This window comes from Aptenodytes patagonicus, chromosome 4 (genome assembly GCF_965638725.1).
Source record: "Aptenodytes patagonicus chromosome 4, bAptPat1.pri.cur, whole genome shotgun sequence".
NCBI classification, from domain to species: Eukaryota; Metazoa; Chordata; class Aves; order Sphenisciformes; family Spheniscidae; genus Aptenodytes; species Aptenodytes patagonicus.
In genome coordinates, this window is record NC_134952.1 from 16866797 (window position 1) to 16888379 (window position 21583).

At 38.9% G+C, this 21583-nt stretch overlaps 1 protein-coding gene across 2 annotated transcripts in view; it reads left to right on the forward strand.

Moving 5' to 3' along the window:
* The window catches only part of CC2D2A (coiled-coil and C2 domain containing 2A), a 65687-nt gene that overhangs the window by 16659 nt on the left and 27445 nt on the right, over positions 1 to 21583 (forward strand). For both annotated transcript variants that reach the window (XM_076335960.1, XM_076335961.1), the window contains exons 11-20: positions 794 to 1003; positions 3656 to 3762; positions 6642 to 6782; positions 7209 to 7365; positions 9481 to 9713; positions 10639 to 10816; positions 12044 to 12200; positions 13320 to 13467; positions 15747 to 15885; positions 16671 to 16874. In XM_076335960.1, the coding sequence (XP_076192075.1) occupies positions 794 to 1003; positions 3656 to 3762; positions 6642 to 6782; positions 7209 to 7365; positions 9481 to 9713; positions 10639 to 10816; positions 12044 to 12200; positions 13320 to 13467; positions 15747 to 15885; positions 16671 to 16874 (1674 nt within the window). The remainder of the gene's footprint in view (positions 1 to 793; positions 1004 to 3655; positions 3763 to 6641; positions 6783 to 7208; positions 7366 to 9480; positions 9714 to 10638; positions 10817 to 12043; positions 12201 to 13319; positions 13468 to 15746; positions 15886 to 16670; positions 16875 to 21583) is intronic.

The window sequence follows — 21583 nt, forward strand, 5'->3', positions numbered from 1 at the left end:
TTTATACCAGTCCTGTAACAGAGCTATGCAACAGCTGAATTCCCCTCTCAATCCCCCTTTTTCCAGCTCTTACGAAGGGGCTGCAACGAACACTACATAACTAACAACTTCATCTTTTATGGTACCAGAATATCTCTGATTAATCTCTTCTGAAGAATTCTAAGAGCGGAGCCGCAGTAGTCAGGCAGGAAGCACTGCTAATTCTCTTCTGATTTCAGTAACCTGAGGATATAAGCCATGATTGCCTTTCGGGTGCAGCGGGTTGAAGCAGACTTTTTAAGCTTTGCTGCTGAAAGCTTTCATTGGGCTTTGTTGGTGTGAATTTCTCTGGCATTAGAATAGGGAAGCAAATAACATATTTCCTCTTCTGCACAATCGAAATGGTCTACAAGGAAAGCTGCTTTCTCAGAGCTGGACTGTTTATCTTAGATCTCAGTTCTAAGAGGAAATAAAGTGATACTAAACAAACAGGTAAAAAGAGAACTAGCAGGCTTTTCTTTTTCCAATTCAGTGTCATCATCTTCATTGCTCAGCAAAACCTGCAGTACAGGCAGATGACTTCTTACTTCAGCCTCGTATGGGCTCTCAAAATTCTGTTGTGTAGAATACCCATGGTGGTTTTATGCCACCCACTTGTCAATAAAGCAAAGAGGTTACCACAGACACCTTTACAGTTCAAGACTCAGTACTTAGATGTAGGCAGTGCTAAATGGGTAATTTTCTGTCACAGAATCTCTTTGCAAGATAGTTTTGTCAGGGCTTGTAAATCCATTTTATTCTTTTTTTCTTTCAGGCAATAAAAATGACAGCTGCCAGTCAGTATCTTGTTGGAGCTGGAGATTTTCAGGGGCTGTTTCAATTGGATATTGATATTTCTGGACTGATATTCACCCATCATCCCTGTTTTAGCCGTGAGCATGTGTTAGCAGCTAAATTGGCTCAGTTATATGATCAGTATTTAGCAAGAAAACGGAAGAATCTTACCAAACTTCTCACAGACAAGGTACTTCTGTTCCATTGTCATAGCTTACTGAGATAATGTTGTGCCAGTTTAAGGTAAAAACTGAATTTGTTTCTTCAGAGTAGAGTGATGAAATTCTAATTGTATGTAATGAATGGCATTTTGTCAGAAGGTAAAAACCTAAGTATTTCACTGAGGTTGCTGTGTGTTCAGTGCAGAACTGCATTTTTAAGATTATGAATTTCTTTGATCTTCTATTTAAAATGAACTCTCTGCAGGTTCTGAGGTAAAGGGAATATAATTGTTACAATACAATAACATTTACATAGTATTCCTTAGAGTACCCAAAATGTTTTCCAGTGAATGACAGATAAGACGTCACAGGATTGTGTTCTGCAGCTCTGACAGGCAGACAGCAAAAGACAATATTCAAGGATGGAGGGAAGTTAGTGAAGTTTAGTTTCAGTTGTCAATTAAAAGCAAAAGGAAGCGGTTTAATGTCACCAAATTCTACAAAAGTTGATGACGCATTTCCAGGTATATATCTGTGACAGATGCTGTGTTTGAAATGCATACTGTTGTCACATTTACAAGAGTGACATAGTGACATGGCAAAACCCTAGACTCTTGTTCCTGGCTCTGTGGCTGACCTTGGCTGGGCTGCTTACCCTCTGTGTACCATCACTCTTTCTCGGTCTGTACATTGGAAATAATGGTAGTGGTCTTCTTTGGTGTAAATTTGTACATGAACTTTAGGCATTGTTAGTACAATTCTAATATCATCAGGGCACACAAGAATATTTTTAAAGCATTTTAAAATGCTTTTAAAATCTGAAAGGATAACAATTCTTTAGAAATGTGAGGTAAATATTGTGATACAACATAACTCTTGGTAGTAGGGCTAGTCTGTTAAAAATTAGTTTGATTATTAAGCACATATAAATTCAGATTTCCGTAAATGAAAGGTGATGATGATTCTCTACCTTAAAGGGCTTTTATAAGGGAAAAATAATCATTGTATGCAAGGTCATTTTTATATTACTGTAACAAGGGTCAGTAGGTGCTGTACAGATACTTCTGAATTTTGGTATAAAGCATTAGGTTATAGTTCTAATGCTGGACAAATATTTCATACAGTGTCTTAAAATAATTCTTTGGTATGCTTTAGTCTGTCATTCCTTTGAAGGATTGGCTTTGGTTTTCCATGAAATAGTGAAATAGGACATTTGGGTTCTCCATGCCTGCATTACAGGAACCTATGTGTGGAAGGGATTTCCTGAGTGTTTCCACAATACTTTGCCAGTATTGTAGGCAACTGCATAATATATTTTTCATAAACAGATTTTAACAATTAGGTATTTTAGCCACCATTCTGCTACTGACAGGCAGTTTTAAAACCTGTCTCCTCTAATAGTCATTTTTTAATGGCCAGATTGTTGCAGCCAAATTGTTCTTAAGCTTAAACAACTCTTCCTCCCTTTTCCCCTCCCTCCCCGCCATGTCCCAGTGGACGACTTCTTACCCACTTCTGATGCTTGCTCTTTGTATCTTAAAATATATCACCTTTCAGTCCTCATTTTGGCAGGCTAAAGAAACTGCACTTTCTGTCTGCTTTTATAAAACATGCTCTCTGTGCCCCAGATGATACTTGCAGCTTTCCGTGTGTTCAGTTATTCTTTCTTTCAAAATTTTTTTCAACTCTTTTTTTTTAATACCAGTGAGTTTCATTTTGTGGTTTCCAGTGTATGTTTTCAGCTGTATGCTTCCTGCTCTGCAGCTATATTGTCTCTCCAGTTTGATAGATTTGTTTAAAAAAATCTTTGCTCCTTGATTTGTAATTTCATTGCTTCTACTTCGGATGTAGTTGCTTTCATCTCCTGCAGTGCCATTAGCCATTCTGGTTTCACATTCAGTATTACCCTTAAGAAGATCTACAGCAACATAATAACTAAAATTTTAGTTCATATCCTACTGCTGTTTCTTATTTTTTCTCTCTTCTCCTAGCCAGTCCTTTACATTCTCTTGTCTTCACAGCTGTGTATATTTTTGCGTTCTCCGAAACTAGGTGTCCATCTTCCATGTAATCATTTGAGGCCTATCTTCAAATCTTAGTTGAAGGGGTGGCCTCTTGGCTTCAAAAGTGCATTTGAACTGTACCATTGTTCCCGGTTCTGTCTTGTCCTTAGACCTTCTCTTTTTCCAGTTGTTACATGCAATAAGTTATGCTTAAATGCTTTGTTGCAAGGTGCCCAGCTTCTGTAAGGCACTCATCAAATCCACAATCCACTCATTTTTGTTGTTTATTGATTTTCTAGGGTTACCTTTAGTGCCCTTCCTAGTCCCCAAAAAAACTTTTGTAGAAGGTGTTTTTTTGGCAGACTCACTTTCCCCCCTCCCTTACCCCTTTGATTGGTGAGCTTTCAAAATAATTCCTAGATCAGTTGTGTCCTATTGTTTAGATCTGTCACAGTGATCAAAGTCAGTAAATCACCCTCATACGTCCAGGGATCCTAATTTGAATTTCATCTTGAAGAATCAGCACCTTGCAGACATGGCAAAATGCTGTAAATACAGAATCAAGATAATTCAGAGTTTTCTGTTATGTAGTAACTAGCTCTTTCATGTCAAGGTGCATTACACTGTATGCCTCACAAATGTCAAACTATGTGTTAATTGTTTGTTTGTTTGTTTAAGCTGCATGCTTTGAGGAATGCTGTGCAATGTAGTATAGACGGTGGTGGTGCTGGTCTTCCTAGTCCTGTGGCACAACAGAGCATACCTGAATACAAAATTGAGATCAGGTAGGTATGGATTCATTAAATCATTGCTTTTTTAAAACTGTGTTCCTTTTTTCCTTTCCATGCTGGTACAGAATATGATTCATGTCAGACACTTAAATTCTGCTGTAAATAGCTCTAGAAGTATTTTCAGGGCTTGAGAGTTCTTACTGATAAGTTGAGTGAAAAAAGTTATGAAGAAAATATAGCTTAGGCTGAAATCTCGATTCAAAAGTGGTCTAATTTGATTACCTTTTATTAATTACTTAGTAACTATTTACTGTTGTGTTTTGCACAATTAAAATTTAATAAGGTTTCAATTCAGCTGGATACATGAAGCTCTCACAACGATGCAAGTGACGTCATTTTTTGAACAGACAAAAGCCCTAGTTTTTTCCATCTTCCTCATTACACAAGTGTTCTTGATTCATTTCCCATTCTTAGGTATTTTGGACATGTTTTTGCCAATGGGTTAATATACATAAAATGGTAGAATTTTGTTTTACAAGATTACAGTTATTGTTCTTGGACAGTAACTGGTAGTAAAAATATATTACAGGTTTTGGCTTGGTAGTGAAAGTTAGTATTATTTTTGGCAGATAGACAGTGGTGAGCTCTAAGTGTAAGCAGTATGATAAAAATTCAGTTGTTTTGGAGATCTATGCTGAACAGCCTTTTAACTAGCAGATTCTTAAAAATCCGAGAGTTTTTCACAATCTGAAAGTAGGCAATAATGTATTAATTTATATAAACAGAAATTTAGACTGATGTAACAGATCACATGATAATACAATATTAAAAAAATAATTTTTTTTTTTAACAACAATTCTACTTTCAGCCTTGAAATCAACGTCTGCTTACACTTACACATCCACTCATTACTCTTAGTTTGGGAATTGCTTCTTCAGATTTTCATCCTTCAAGTATGCTGCCTTGTAATACATTGGTATCTGTGCAGGACATACAGAAGTCTATAATGTATTATTTTATACTGAAGGACAAAGTCTTCCTTCCATTGAAAAAGGAATAGCTTTTATTAATATTTTCTTAACACATCTGCTAGAGGACTAGGAGCAGGAGGTGTGCAGTTACCATACAGTACCTTGGAGACAGGAGCTCTCACCAGGGAAAGCATGAGAATAGTAATGAGAAGGTTCACTGTGGGAAGGAGATTCTTGGATTTTGGCACCAACCAAAATGATTGATGGCTAATTCTAATTAGAATATTCCTTCTGGGTATCTTAAGTGTTTTTCTAGGTCTTCAGTGCTTTAGTTTAGTGTCACACTGTTACGAATCAGGAGAAACTCTGCTGAAATCAGTGAGATCAGTGTTGCGTAAGTGATGTGAGATGAGTTTGGCTGGGATTATTCTAGGGCTTTTCATATCTGTAATTCTTTCTGGCTACAGCTCTGTTATTAGAATCTGTTACACATGAGGCTCAGATGGGTTCGGGAATTTTTACTGTCATGGTGTCTAATACTGACTTGGACCACATATGTTGGTAAAAACATCTGACCTGCCTTTTCTCTCTTGTAACATTGCATTTCCCTGATGGTCAATGTAGTACACTCATGAGAAGTTACAGATGTGAAGAGAGTGTAGCATGGAAAATAATCTAATTGTTTCCTTCACTCTCCAATAACATGACTAATATGTACTCTTTGCTGCCTGGAGATCAGAGCTGTAGTTTTCCGTCGGTTTGAGGAAGAAATGTCATCTGAATGCAGAAAACTTTTGCAAATTAGCAATTTCAGCCCTATTGTCCTCATTTGCTGAGGAGGAAGACAACATACGCTGCGGATTGCAGGTTTCAGGCTCTTCTGGTATTTTAGCAGAGGTGATTCTCTACTGAAAGGTCCTGCTTCCAAATCGAATACATTAGATAAGTGTAATTACTGACCTGTATGTTCCTCATGTCTTTCAAGCTTCGTCTTCTAGCTTCATCTGGTAGACAAAGAAGAAGAGGTTGTTAAGCTGCATGGATAAGTAATATTCAAAATGCTAGCTAATGAAGTGGAGAAGTTACTTACATTGCTTTCTGGAAAGTCTGTATTTCATCTTTGTTTATTGTTTTTACTAAATTTGCTTATGCTTTTAAATAATGTATGATGTATTTCTTCTCTCAGCTCTCACTCAGCCTCCCTGTCTAATATGTTCTCTGAATATTACAAGTAGTAGTGTGTTAGTTTACATCTTCTTTATTTTTTAAATCACATTATTTTTACTAGACATGTTTAGTTACCAAGATAGTACTGGAAACAGTCTGTGCTTGTGCTGCATGGACATTTACATTGGAAGTGTGTGTTGGTCATTAAAAGTGCTAATGAATAGCTCTTTTACAAACAGATTAGAGGGTGGAAATGTGAAATACCAATTCTGAGGCAAAAAAAAGCCCTGTTAATTTTGTTTGTGTTAAGAATCTTGTAGGGCTGTCAAAGGACTTAGATTACTTCATACATTACTACATTACTTCATCTCTGCAAGTCCTTTTTACTGGAGCTAGAAGCATGTTAAGTTTAAAACATATTTTGTAATGTACGACTGTAATAAGCATTACTTCATAGCAGCAGTGTAGGTTTCCTGGGCTGTTGTTTACATGAATTGACTTTAAAATGTTTTTAATGATGTACAGCTGTAATAAGCATTTCAGAAGACTTTGCGATCTCTAGAGAATGAACTGTAATTGAAGTCAGATTGTCCAAAATGCAAGAGAGTACGGAAGGAAATCAAATCCTGCCATCTTCAAGTCTGGGTTTTTTGCTCCTCAGATTTAAACCCCTACAGCCATCAATCGAATTGAAACCCACATCACTTGGCTTTTGGTATTGCATGTTTTCACTCTGTTGTTCCACTGAGTTATACAATTCTGACTGATTTTGTGCATATGTATGTATATTTCTAGGCAAACCAGAAGACTTCGTGATGCTGAACAAGAAAAAGACAGAATGTTGCTTAAGACCATTATAAAAGTTTGGAAACAAATTAAATCCCTCCGTGACTTTCAGAAGTTTACTAACACACCCATGAAACTTTATTTGAGGAAGTATGTTTTGATAACACTTTTTGTACTTCATTTGCCAGCAGTGGAGTTTTAATAAGATTAGTCAATTTGGGAACTTATAATTCTGATATGAAGGGTGCAAAAGTAAGAATTTGAGTAGTGTCTGGCACCAGTTGAGCCTGCCACTATTCTTTTTGAGTTTGGGGAGGAAGGAAGGTTAAAATAACAAGTAACAGAAAGGAATTTCTAAAGGCTAATGAGTAAAGAAAAAGTAATTATATTCATTCTGGATGGTAACTATCTGCTATCAACTCTTCGACTGTCTATGTTAATACTTTTAAATAGAACACACTTTTGATATAATGAAATTAATTCATGGAGAAGTAGACTTATTATGTTATATTTTATAAACTTAATTGTAGCCCTTATGTTAACTTATGCAACGTGTTGTTAACTATTTTTTTGGAGGGAAGAGGTTGATCAGAGATTAGATGAAAAAGCATATGAAGCAGAAATTCAGGCTGAGATAAATGAATTACTAGAAGAATGTATGGAAGACTATGAGAAGAAAATGGAGGAGTATAAAACTGAGCTACAAGAGTGGAAATCCTGGAAGAAGACACAGGTTTGTTTCAATCATTCAGTTTCACAAAAAGTAAAATAATTACTAAATGTGTTCAAAATTTGTCCTTCTAATACAGAAAAAAAATCTATTTCAGGATAGCTGTGCATAAATTTTGTAATGTATTTGGATACATTCTGTCTACTTAGAATTTTTTAGTAAATTAATTGTTAATTAAAAAATTAAAATGTTAGGTTTTTGTGGAGCATTGTCTTCCTGCTATTGATTTTCAGCACTTCAGCAGTTCTTTCTTTAAATTTAGAAGTTTTGCAGCATTCCTATTAAATTCATGTCCTTCTTGCAAAGAAAAAATAGTTATAGGGTGTTTTTAATGAACAAGCAGTTGAAGTCATCTCATGTAAATTTATGTTCAGGAATGTCCCAAAACTGAAAAATTTAATTAACATTATAGCCTTTTACCTCTGAAAAGCTTTATTGCTAATAGTCTGTACTGCAGTTAAGGTCTCAGTCATGCTTCAAGGGGATATTTGCAAATACAGGAGCTAGAACAATACACTGCAACAGGATGATCTTTGAAATAGCCTGTGGCAGTGCCAGCAAAATCAGACTTGCTTTCATAGTTATGTGGCAATGTACTGGATACCCCAGGGTAATGGTGATTATACTTGAATATAATTACTGCCCAGTTTGAACACTGTGGGTTTTTGGATACCAAAGCAAAATAAAGTTTAAGGAAATGCTTCAAATACAGTTTTCAAGAATCTTGTGCATCTGCTGATACTTTCATGGAAAGTTTTTTCACGGAGCAGCATCTATGGAAGGTATTTAAGATGTTTGAGGGGAAGCTGATCTGCCAGTATTGGAAATTCCTGTTATCAGAATGCTAGTGGGCACATGACTTATTAGTATCATGTCAACTCACTTGTAGGATAAGATGAATAAATGTAAACCTTAAAATGAAGGCAGATAGTCTTGAGCATTGATCCTAATGGGAACTGTTCATCTTCCTCTAGCCAGTTACGCCTTCACAAATACCATGGGGGGTGGTTCCAGCCAAAGCTGCTCTCAGCATCTTTTTATTGTGTTAGTCACAAACTGTCTTGAGACTGAGATGATTGTGGTTCTTTCCCTTTAGAGTGAAATGTAGTACACAGACCCTCCTTTCATGTCCAGAAGTACTTTATTTTATTTTACTCAAAGTACTTTGTTGGTTAATCATGGCTGTTGGCGTCTTACTAACACAAATCACATGAATCTAAGGAAGACACTAGAGGTAGAAAAGACTAGATAAATTTAAAAGGAAATATAAGAACAAAAAAGGTAACATAAAATTAGACCAAGAAAGAAAGAATATTTATTAATAAAAATATGTGAACAAGTTGTTTGGCTAAACACTTCAGTTAGTGAGGGGAAACTGTTTGCTTTTCTCACCTCCTCCTCTTTTGCTTATGGTGTCTTAAATCATGAAGTGACTGGTGCTTCCAGGCAAGCTGTACTTCCAAGTAATCTGTAAGTCTGCGGAAGGAGGAACTTACCTGCAGTTGTTTAAAGCTGAACATGCATATGAACACGGGGGTTCTGCAGTTTAGGAGATGCTGAAAGGCATGTGGTGTTATGTTTTTTTATTCTTCTGTTTGGCTTAGAGGAAGGGAGGGGATCATTCTGCTCATGCTAAAGATACTGCTAAGATACTGCTAAGCTAAAAAGCTTGTGCTCCAAAGCTTGTGGTGCATGTGCATTCACTTTGTCAATGTGTATGCAGACAATACATCTCGAAGAACTGTGTCTACTGGTTGAGTAACCTTCCTTCAGTCCTAACAGAATGCACATGGTAACTCAGGCTAAATGAGGAGTCAGCTGCTAGCCAGAATGTTCCAAGAAACGTGTTTATTTTGTAAGTTGGTTGGGAAGGTTAAATAAATGTTTTGTTTGAAGCACATTATGTTTTTGAAGCGCATGAATGGAATGCATTGCTGAATTCTGAATCTGAAGTAGTACTATAGAATGAGAGAAATCTTATTTTTGTGTGTGGTGATTTTAAAACTATACCGTCATTTGTCATACATGTTTTTATCATTTGTGAGTCAAGAGAACAAGAGAAAAAAACTCTACTGACTGAAACAATTTCAGGAAGAACATTATTATTTTTATATGCAGAAGTCCAAGAAGAAAAAGAAGAAAAAAGACATTAATGAAGAAGAATCAGTAGAAGATGGTGATCTTGGTGAGGAACGTGTAAAACCCATCCCGCCTAAAATGGCCAATAGCCTGGAAATAGAGCAGCAGGTTAGAGAAAAAGCTGACAGCTGCAGAAGGAAACCTGGAGAGCCTGCTCTCATTCCTGAACTGGTCCTGTCAGGAAGCATAACTCCAACTGAGCTGTGTCCTCGGTAAGATAAATGTTGGCCTGCAAATCACTTTGTTCATGATTTTATGTTGTTATTTATTAATTGATTGTTTGTACAACTTCAAAAGCATGTGCTCACCATTCTGTTTAGCCTAGTGATAAAACTTCTGCTTCTGAAGCTGATATAACTTAATTCGTTTTCAAGTCACATGTAACCTTGTATATACTGGTCTTGGAAAATGCATGTCTACACATTCCCTTTGAACCTTCTGATATTCCTTGAGCATCTGCATAGAACAGTGGTGTATATATAAAGAAGTTGTTTTCAGTGTAGAGTCTAGATCACTTCTGGCAGTACCACTCTCGCTAGCTAGTCTTTTACACCAGGTCTGTGCTATAGTCAACAAAGGGAAAATAAAGAAATTGTGTAGTAAACCAGAGATTTCACTGTGGATAAAATAAATAAATAAATTTACTTGTTTGTGTTGCTTTCCACATTTACACACACAACTTAACATACATCTAGCAGATTTCAGTCATTTAAAAACTGCTTTGTTTCGTACTTATTCAGCAAATAGCCTCATGAAGGAGTATTGCTTGGCTGTTCTACCCCCAATGACTAAAACCTTCAAAATCTTAACTCAATTTGATATTATTTGTTGTGCTTTGGAGGAAGAGAGTAGAAGGGAATTTTGTTTCCCTAAATAACTCCTTTTATATGGAGGTAGCTTTAGTGGATCTAAAATTTGACCTGTTAATTTTTAAATCATTTTATATTCATGAGAAGATAAAACAACTGTTAAATAATAGTTTTAAAGTCATTCCTGTGTAGTGATGTTTTTAGAATAATATGGACTTTATTTAGGTGACTTCTGTTTCCCCTTGAGGAATCAGATTCTCATTAAAAATAACCAAAGAATAAACGTGTTATTAAAAATTATATGACTGCTTGATTGACATATTTACAGAGCAGAAGTTTTGCGACGAGAAGATGTGAAGAAACGCTCAGCATTTATAAAAGTCCTTTTCAACTCCAAAGAAGTATCAAGGACTGTTACCCGACCAATAAGTTCAGATTTCAGAGTTCACTTTGGACAGATTTTCAATTTACAAATATTCAATTGGCCAGAGAGTTTGAAACTACAGGTAGATAATGATTTATCATAGTAACTTTTAAATAGATAATATGAAATGTAATTACTCCTGTAATGCTTGTATTTTGCTCTATGGTTGTATTGTAAAGACTGAAAAACCTGTGAAAGACCCTTTGTAAATCATAAATCTTATATCCCTTCCTTGCTTCTCTAGTCACAAACTTTCAACTTTGCTGCTATGTTTTTGATGCTTGTGCTTTTTATTTTTTTTATCTATATATATATATATGGTTTTCATATATATATGCGTTATATATAGCATGACTATGGGCTGCATGGGGGAAATTAAATAATTGGGACATGTGATTAAATATGTTAGTGGAACAGCCTTTTTTAGAAAAACTGATCTATGTTGCAGATAAACTTGCCAAAATGGTCTTCTCTAAATTATTGTCCACACAGTAGAATCATCATAATGTTTGCTGGAGGGGGGTGAGAAAAAAATTAATTGCTAGTAATGTCCATAACTGCACTTGACTTGATCAACAGTGCAGTTAAGTCAAACTACCACCCCCCCCATTCCTAGTATGTATTAATGAATGAGTCACATGAATAATTTTCAGAGCCAATACAATATATTTTTAGGAGGAACATGGTCAGGATCCTACTTCTCCTGTTAGATGACTTTTCCTGTTAGGTAACTTATCACTGGTAGTTCAGGGGAGGGTGTATACCCCTCGCCTGCTCCATTTATGTAATGCACAAATTGAGAGGGAAAAGGAATACCATCTTCTTGGATTAAAAACATCTGAATGGAAAAATCACTCACATCACTCTGAGCCTGCAACTGTCCAGGAAAGAGGGAAGCAGTCTGCAGTACTGCCAGAACGGGGACTGTGTGCCTTACCCTGCCTTTCGTGGTAAAGGAGAATTGGCGAGGCAGAAACCCTCCAGCATCTTCACCTGATGCCAGTGACTGTCACAATCAGTTGTATATTGTACAATGATGCTCTTTAAAGCCTAGAGTTTGTCATACTATTCTCAGGTGCATTAGAAAGGTGAGGAGGATATACTTTTAAGAAGAATTCAGACCAAGTTAGCTGCTGGTAGCTGCTAATTGATATTTTAGAAAGTAAATGAATACAATTGCCTTAAATGAATTATTTCATGCTGAAGTCATAGTAAAACCTTTTGTCCAAATACCATATAATATGTTTTCAACTTCTCATGAATACACGTGTAAATTTTTTACTATGTCTGTTACCATGTTTTTTTCTAGATATATGAAACAATGGGTATGAGCAGTACCGCCTTGTTGGCTGAAGTGTTCATACCTGTTCCTGAGACTACAATTCTGACAGGCAGTGCTCCTATGGAAGAAATAGAGTTCAGCAGCAATCAGCGTGTGATGTTGGACCATGAAGGAGTTGGGAGTGGTAGGGACTCAGTCTTTCTCAGTTCAATGTTTCTCATTTTGCTGAAACCGTGTAGCAGTAACAGGCTGGCGTAAGTTTCAGAGTAAATTCTGTTAGAAGCGTTTACAGCTTCTGTAACTGAATCTTATAAAATAGTCATGATTCTTCTTATTAAAGTTTGCTGTGGAATTCTTGTCTCTTACTAATTTTAAGCTGTATATAATAAAACTGTGTGTGTTTATTAGTTGGCTTGTAGTATTAGTGGAGCTCTACTAGCTATAGAAGGTGTCTGGGGTTTTTTTAGTATTTAAGTAATCAGGCCTCTGACACTGCAGAGCAAGTAGATGGTATTAATCAGTATAGCTCCAGTGATTTTAATGTTTTAAACCACTGAAGAACTGGCTGTATAAGTGTATATGCAGAGTAATTTTTTGTCTTCCTATTTGCTTTGTTGACATCCTGCAACACGTTTTATCCCTGGGACTTTAGAAAGATAAAACAAGGGAGAGAGAGGAAAAGGGGAAACAAGAATAATATGGAACTTTCAAGTTTATATAAAGTTTGAAGAGCATTATGAGATGACTGACTTGCATAAATTTGCCATATATGGAATACAGATCAAGCTAGAGCAGAAGAATAGATAAAAAGCTGTGGAGGAAAGAAACGTGGTAAAAAGTCATTACAACAAATGTGTGTGTAGATGTCATTGACCCTGATGACTGCATATACAATTGTGTATCACAGAGCTTTAGGACTGACTTTTCAGTCATGCATAATTCTTTTGACTGAATTTCTGTTTCAATAATAACAGCATGCTGAATCTGAAAACTACCAGAAATATTAAATACTGTGCACGTGTGAAGGAAAAAAAAAAGCCTTTGGCATAGCTTTCAAGGCATAGCCTTTCCTTCCAACCCAAATGGAAAGCCTTTCTGTAGGTGGAATGGAATCTTTCACTCCTTTTGTAGAGCAGAGTCCTTCCCCCCAGCATGCAGCAGAATCAAGTTGTTTCACATTACCCCATTTATATAAAGGCACAGGTTATTTGACTGCTTATTTTCAGGAATTATTTTTAAAAATGTTTAGACATCGTGTTTGAATGCATAAATATACTACTTTGGTTTTTTTCCCCCTTGATAGGTGTGTCCTTTTCATTTGAAGCTGATGGTAGCAACAAAATGACTTTAATGACCTCTGGGAAAGTATCCAATAGCGTCTCTTGGGCAGTTGGAGAAAAAGGAATCCCCTTAATTCCTCCAGTATCTCAGCAAAACACAGGCATTCCAAGGTAATATGATAAGAATTTTCAATGATTCATGGGAAACTTGATTACACTAGTATTTTTAAAAAATAGACTTTCATAATCAAGAATTTTCATAATCTTTTTCCTTAAGTTTAGATATTTTACTTTGCGCTGTAACCCCCTGCAGATATCTTAGGGTACACATTTTTGGTAAATAGATTTTAGTTAGAAATTTTATCTTTTAGTATATTATTTATAGACCATATTAAAGTTAAACTCAAGCTGATTAATTCACCTTTATGATTTTCTAATAGAAGATGTATATATTGGCAAGGAACTTTCCTGTAGTCATTTTGCTAAGAACAGAAGCTCTAGCTCTTTCTTACCCAAAGTGCATTTGGGGAGGCTATTGGGACACATGCTTTAAATGCCTTTTCTGTAATTAATGATAAAAATTACGCTATGAAAGCAGTAGAAGTTAGTGTGGGGACTTGACACTGTTAGTGAATTAACCAGTGAAAAATTTTCATCTGTCGGATCATTCCAAAATAATACTCTTTCATGATTTTTCTCCGTCAGAAGCCTGTTGACCTGCAGAAAGGAGTATATTATTTCATTCAAAACAATCTAATTTGCCCTGTGGCTGCAAGTTGGATATTGTAGATTATTTGTCCATTTTTTTGCTTTTTTATAATTCCAGTAAAGTCAAGGAGATGATACATCAAGTCTGCTTTTGTAATGTCCTCAGATAACTTCACTGAAGCCTTAGGAGTTTTCCCATACTTATTAACACTGAGCAAGTACCTCTTTCAGCTGATTAGATTCTATCAGATTTTTATTTATTTAGAGGCTAGACATTGGCATCCAAATCACTCTGTTACTATTTTTGACCCAAGCTGCAGCCATTAGAGTAATTTGCTGATCAGCATATGAGTAACCTGCTGACTTCAATGAGACTAGAATAGCATGAGATTAAAACATAAGGATGCATTCCCAAAGGCTAACTTTAGTCTCCCGAGTTTAATCACTGTGGTAAATGGAAAAATGGGGAATTTCAGAAGGAAGTTAGCTGTAAAACACTCTTCTTTCAATCCCCCTCTAGTGTTGAACAGCCCTCTTTGACTTTCCGTTGTCTGTTGTGAAAGTCGGAGACAAGATTTTCATGCCTAAAGTTAGTTTTTGCTGCCCATCAGCTTTTCAGCACAATTGTGATTCAGTGTGCATTTGTTCAAGGCTGGTGCCTAAAGATACAACCTTGATGTTACCACTTTGTCTGCTGCTCCAGTAACTGCTGGATATTTGGCTGATTCTAACCAAGCGCGAGAAAGATCCATAAGTTCTTAAAGCTTTCTTGAAAATATTCAGATAAGTAGAGAACAAAGACTCAAATTAGCACCCCTAGCAAGAGAAGGGGCAACATCCACCTTCTGTGGTATTTGGCTAATAACATGCATGTCCTGGTGTATTGGGTTTACGTGGCAAGGGTTTGGTAGCGGTGGGGCTTCAGGGGTGGCCTTTGTGAGAAGATGGCAGAAGCCTGGCCAGCAAGTCAGTGTACAAATGGCCTCCAGACTACCTGCCATACTTCCTTGCCTACTGTGAATACAAGAAAGTGAGCAGGAGCATCCAAAGGATAAGGAGTGGAGCTGGGACTTGTAGTGTCAGGGAGGACCAAAAGCAGGGCTGCACCACAGGAGAGAAGGCTGCAAGGGTGTCCCAGCACAGGCAGTGCCCTTGCCAGTCACCTTGCAGTCCTACAGGAGCTGAACCTGACAGGCAGAGCAGGGTGCTGGCAGCAGTCCCAGACATGGCAAGGGGATGAATTGGGCCCCAGGGTCTATCCAGAAATGCCAGGGAAGGGGGCAGAGACCAAGGCTGCAATGCAGGTCTGAGAGCGCCATCCAGGAGACAGGTCAAAGACGGGGTTTAAGACATAGCGCACACAAGGACTGCACATCTGAGAAGTTCTTTTCAGTATGGATTGTCAAAACTTTTATGTTAACTTTCATGCTGTGAGGCAATTTATCATCTTTACTTCCTAGTAATCAGCAACATGGAATAGTGTAGGTGTATCATAAATGTATCAATAAGCACCTTGTATAAAAGTTCCCTTCCACCAGTTCCTTCATATTTCCTCCTTACTTACCTTTCCAATTCATCATTCCCTCAGTTGCATAGCTAGAACTAAGAACTGTGTAGTGGAATTTACTATTCAGGTTGTGGGGAGCTTTTTGGTTTTTTCTAAGATTGTTTTAAATACTTTTTTTTTTATTGCTAAATTATATGTGTTTTAGGTATAAGTTCTGTCAATTCTCTCTTTTTAGTGCTTTAAAAAATATTGATGCTATTGCATCCATTGGCACATCAGGCTTAACTGACATGAAGAAACTAGCTAAGTGGGCAGCGGAAGCAAAACTTGATCCAAATGACCCAAACAATGCAGCTCTGATGCAGTTGATCATGGTGAGTGGCTTTTTCAGAGCTGTACGGCTAATACAGCTGTGAAACACCTAATCACCCGTACCTTCTCAGGCAATCTGTGTGCGTGCCAGGGAGGTAGTAGCATTTGAATTTGTGATGGGCATACTTGTGTGAGTGTTAAGAAGCAAAATGTCTATTAAAAATATGATTTATTCATCCATTTAGTAGTGGGTTAATGATTTATTAATGAGTATGATTTATTAATCCATTCAGTCATATTCTAGTGGTGAAAAATAGGTATAAGGGAATACGCAAACTGATTAATTTATAAATTAAAAAAAAATTACGGATTTTGTTTGTTGTTTCATTAAAGTGCAGGGGTATTCCCAGTGTACTTGTATGGTTCTAAATGGGAGGTTGCTCATTAGTGACAACTGCACAGAGATCTAGTGTATTGTAGAAATTGGGACTTTTCTAAACATCAAACTGAGGAGCTATTTACATAGCTGAAGTTGTATAAATGAATCATCTTTACACTGCAGCTTCCTAGGTTACTCTGCTATGTTATAGTTTTCCTACTCTTTAATGTTTTGTTTATGTTATGAGGAAATAGAATTTTATTGTATTCTTAAATGTATAATCTCATATACTTTGCTCAACAAAAACCTACTTTAAAACACTTAGTGTTTCAGTCTCAGTTTGATCCATCTCAATTGCTTTTGCTTAAAATGAACATCCTTGCAATATGCATGTAAGACTTAGAGAAGTTATTTTATAGACTTTTGCCACTTTGTATGAAAAGTTTTATAATTTTTTGACTAATTTAGGTTGCTACAAGTGGAGAGGCACTCGTTCCTGATTTCTTCAGATTGGAACAGTTGCAGCAAGAATTTAATTTTGTTTCTGATGAGGAACTTAATAGATCAAAGAGATTCCGACTCTTGCAGCTGAGAAATGGGGAGGTGGCAGAGTTCCGAAATTATAAGCAAGTCCCTTTACATGAACGAGAAATCAGTGAGAAAATCTTCCAGGTAGAATGTTACATGAATATTTCTTTTCTAGTTTTAATGCTAATAATATTTGACTTGCAATTAAGTGAATTGGTCCCTTGAAGAATGTACAGCTATGGTGACGTTTTAAAAATGAGAATTTTATTCCTTCAGTCTTTTCTAGTATTATTTTAATCTAATTAAGATAGCTTCCTTCCAAGGCAATATTTCCATAGCTATACTGTGGAAGGAGAAAAAGAAAACACAGCAACTGCTGTAGACACAAATGTTATAAGATACTTTTTTTTTTTTTAAAGGTAAGAGACTTTTTTTTTTTTTTTAAAGGTGATTTCAAATATAGAAAGGTAATGCAAAGATAATTCAGGCTTAGGCTTATTAACTTTTGAGCCCTTTCTGTGGAGACTGCTGGAAGCAATGACTCTAACAAGAATTAAAACCTTTTTATGTTTTTCTACAACCGATGTTGCAGTTATTTCTGGTTTAGTACATTGTTCCAATTAGCTTACCCTGTCCTTGCCTGTCTGTTAATTACCTTACTGAAATGCAATGTGTGCATTTTTTATTTGGGTCATCCTTCAATTATTTTTAATCTCAACTACATTATTAGTGTTAAGTCACGCATTCTTTTGTTCTTTAGCAATTCGTGTAGCTAAGGAGCATTTTAGTGTGTTCATTGCCTTAGCAGGATCAGAATCATCTCAGATTCTGGCAACTGCTGCTTTATCCTTACTTCTTACATAAATTTCTTTGAAAAATTCCTTTCTTCCATTTCTTTTGGATTATATCTTTTATTAAAGATACTTATTAATTCAATCATGTCTGGCTCTTTGCAGTAAATATTTTTCCTTTTTAAATTTTTAGATTAGTTTTGCATCTTTTGTTTAAAGATTGTGCCACATCTTTGATATACATTTCTGATCCAGTTGATTTTACGGACTTTGTTCATTTCATGTTATCATTCAAAATTGAAAACCATAGTTTAAGAATTATTTGGTTTTTTTCCATTAAAGGTAAATTGGATACACCCATGCTCACCCATTCCAAGTTCATTTTATATGACATGATCTTCAAAACTAAGTTTGAAGTGGTATTGTTCCTAGTTGGTTTACTAGCTATTTGGCAAAGAAGTCTGAAAATTCATAGAATTGTGGAAATATTGTTTGGAAAATATTGTCTGGAGGTCATTTAGTCCTGCTTTCCACTAAGTGGTAGTACTGTTGCCAGCACTAGATGAGGTCAGCTGTGTATTTGTCTAGCCAAGTCTTGAAGATCTCTAAATGGGAGATTCCACAGCCTTTCTGGATAACCTGTTTCAGTGCTGCACTATCCTTCCAGTGATTGTTTAAAAAAAAAAAAAAAATTCATGTCCAACCTGAGCCTTCCAAGTTGTATATAATGGCTGTTTTCCCTTGTTATATTGTCTGGAACTATAGAGATGAGTTTGGCATGCTCTTCTTTGTAACTGCCCCTCAAATAGCTGTGGGCAGATACTGGATTGCTCATTGAGAGGGCTTTAAACTAGGTTCGAAGGGGGAAGGGAATAAAACCAGGCTCACTAGAGATGAGCCTAGGGGTGGCGTGCCGATGCTGATGCCGGGGGCAAAATCGATAGCCCAACTGAAATCCATCTACACCAATGCACGCAGCATGGGCGGCAAACAGGAGGAGCTGGAAGCCATTGTGCAGCGGGAGAGATACGACTTAGTCGCCATCACAGAAACATGGTGGGGTGACTCTCATGATTGGAGTGCTGCAATGGATGGCTATAGACTCTTCAGAAGGGACAGGCGAGGAAGGAGAGGCGGCGGGGTGGCCCTGTATGTTAGGGAGTGTTTCGATTGTATAGAGCTCAACGATTGTGATGATGATACGGTTGAGTGTTTATGGGTAAGGATGAGGGGGAAGGCCAACGAGGCAGATATCCTGCTGGGAGTCTGTTATAGACCACCCAACCAGGATGAAGGGGCGGACGAAGCGTTCTACAAGCGGCTGGCAGAAGTCTCTCAATTGCTAGCCCTTGTTCTCGTGGGGGACTTCAACTTCCCGGACATCTGCTGGAAATACAACACGGCAGAGAGGAAGCAGTCTAGGAGGTTCCTGGAGTGTGTGGAAGACAACTTCCTGACACAGCTGGTAAGTGAGCCTACTAGGGGAGGTGCCTCGCTCGACCTGCTGTTTACAAACAGAGAAGGACTGGTGGGAGATGTGGTGGTCGGAGGCCGTCTTGGGCTTAGCGACCATGAAATGACAGAATTCTCCATTCTTGGTGAAGTAAGGAGGGGGGCCAGCAAAACCGCAACCATGGACTTCCGGAGGGCAGACTTTGGCCTGTTCAGGACGCTGGTTGAGAGAGTCCCTTGGGAGATGGTCCTGAAGGGCAAAGGGGTCCAGGAAGGCTGGATGATCTTCAAGAAGGAAGTCTTAAAGGTGCAGGAGCAGGCTGTCCCCATACGCCATAAGAAGAACGGGCAGGGAAGATGACCGGCCTGGCTGAATGGAGAGCTCTTGCTGGGACTCAGGAAAAAAAGGAGAGTTTACCACTTGTGGAAGAAGGGGCAGGCGACTCAAGAAGAGTACAGGGATCTCGTTGGGTCGTGCAGAGAGGAAATGAGAAAGGCAAAAGCCCAGCTAGAACGCAATCTGGCCGCTCTAGTTAAAGACAACAAAAAAAGTTTTTACAAATATATTAATGATAAGAAGAGAGCCAAGGAGAATCTCCATCCTTTATTGGATGCGGGGGGGAACATTGTCACCAAGGATGAGGAAAAGGCTGAGGTACTCAATGCCTTCTTTGCCTCAGTCTTTAACAGGCAGACCAGTTATCCTCAGGGTACTCGGCCCCCTGAGCTGGAAGACAGGGACGGCGAGCAGGATGAACCCCCCATAATCCAAGAGGAAGCAGTCAACAACCTGCTACGCCACCTGGACGCTCACAAGTCTATGGGGCCGGATGGGATCCACCCGAGAGTGCTAAGGGAGTTGGCGGAGGTGCTCGCCAAGCCGCTCTCCATCATTTATCAGCAGTCCTGGTTAACGGGGGAGGTCCCGGACGACTGGAGGCTTGCCAATGTGACGCCCATCTACAAGAAGGGCCAGAAGGAGGATCCGGGGAACTACAGGCCTGTCAGCCTGACCTCGGTGCCGGGGAGGATTATGGAGCGGTTCATTTTGAGGGCGCTCACAAGGCATGAGCGGGACAACCAGGGGATCAGGCCCAGCCAGCACGGATTCATGAGAGGCAGGTCCTGCTTGACCAACCTGATCTCCTTCTATGACCAGGTGACCCGCCGAGTGGATGAGGGAAATGCTGTGGATGTGGTCTACCTGGACTTCAGCAAGGCCTTTGACACCGTCTCCCACAGCATTCTCCTAGAGAAGCTGGTGGCTCACAGCTTAGACAGGTGGACTCTGCGCTGGGTCAAAAACTGGCTGGACGGCCGGGCCCAGAGAGTTGTGGTGAATGGAGTTCAATCCAGTTGGCGGCCGGTCATGAGCGGTGTTCCCCAGGGCTCAGTTTTGGGGCATGTCTTGTTCAATATCTTTATCGATGATCTGGATGAGGGGATCGAGTGCACCCTCAGTAAATTTGCAGGCGACACCAAGTTGGGCGGGAGTGTTGATCTGCTCGAGGGTAGGAAGGCTCTGCAGAGGGACCTGGACAGGCTGGATCGATGGGCCGAGGCCAACTGTATGAGGTTCAACAAGGCCAAGTGTCGGGTCCTGCACTTGGGCCACAACAACCCCATGCAGCGCTACAGGCTTGGGGAAGAGGGGCTGGAAAGCTGCCTGTCGGAAAAGGACCTGGGGGTGCTGGTTGACAGCCAGCTGAACATGAGCCGGCAGTGTGCCCAGGCGGCCAAGAAGGCCAATGGCATCCTGGCCTGTATCAGAAATAGTGTGGCCAGCAGGAGGAGGGAAGTGATTGTGCCCCTGTCCTCGGCACTGGTGAGGCTGCACCTCGAATACTGTGTTCAGTTTTGGGCCCCTCACTACAAGAAGGACATTGAGGTGCTGGAGCGTGTCCAGAGAAGGGCAACAAGGCTGGTGAGGGGTCTGGAGAACAAGTCTTCTGAGGAGCGGCTGAGGGAACTGGGGCTGTTTAGCCTGGAGAAGAGGAGGCTGAGGGGAGACCTCATCGCTCTCTACAACTACCTGAAAGGAGGTTGTAGCGAGGTGGGTGTCGGTCTCTTCTCCCAAGTTACAAGCGATAGGACGAGAGGAAATGGCCTCAAGTTGTGCCAGGGGAGGTTTAGATTGGATGTAAGGAAAAATGTCTTTACTGAAAGAGTGGTTAAACATTGGAACAGGCTGCCCAGGGAAGTGGTTGAGTCCCCATCCCTGGAGGTATTTAAAAGACGAGTAGATGTGGCGCTTAGGGACATGGTTTAGTGGGCATGGTGGTGTTGGGTTGATGGTTGGACTCGATGATCTTAGAGGTCTTTTCCAACCTTAATGATTCTATGATTCTATGATTAATCTCTTCCTCACCAGACTAAGTTGAACACCTTGTCCAGTGCAAGAAAGACACTGAAATATTGGAGCAAGTTTAGCACAGAGCTACCAGAATATCTACAGGGCTGGAGCACACAACGTACAAGGAGAGGCTGAAAGGGCTAAGTTTGTTTTAGCCTAAGCAGGCAAGGCTAAGGGGGTATCTTATTGCTTCCTTCAGGTACCTAGTGAGACGGTGCAGAGAAAACAGAGCGAGGCTCATCTTAGAGGCAAGATGA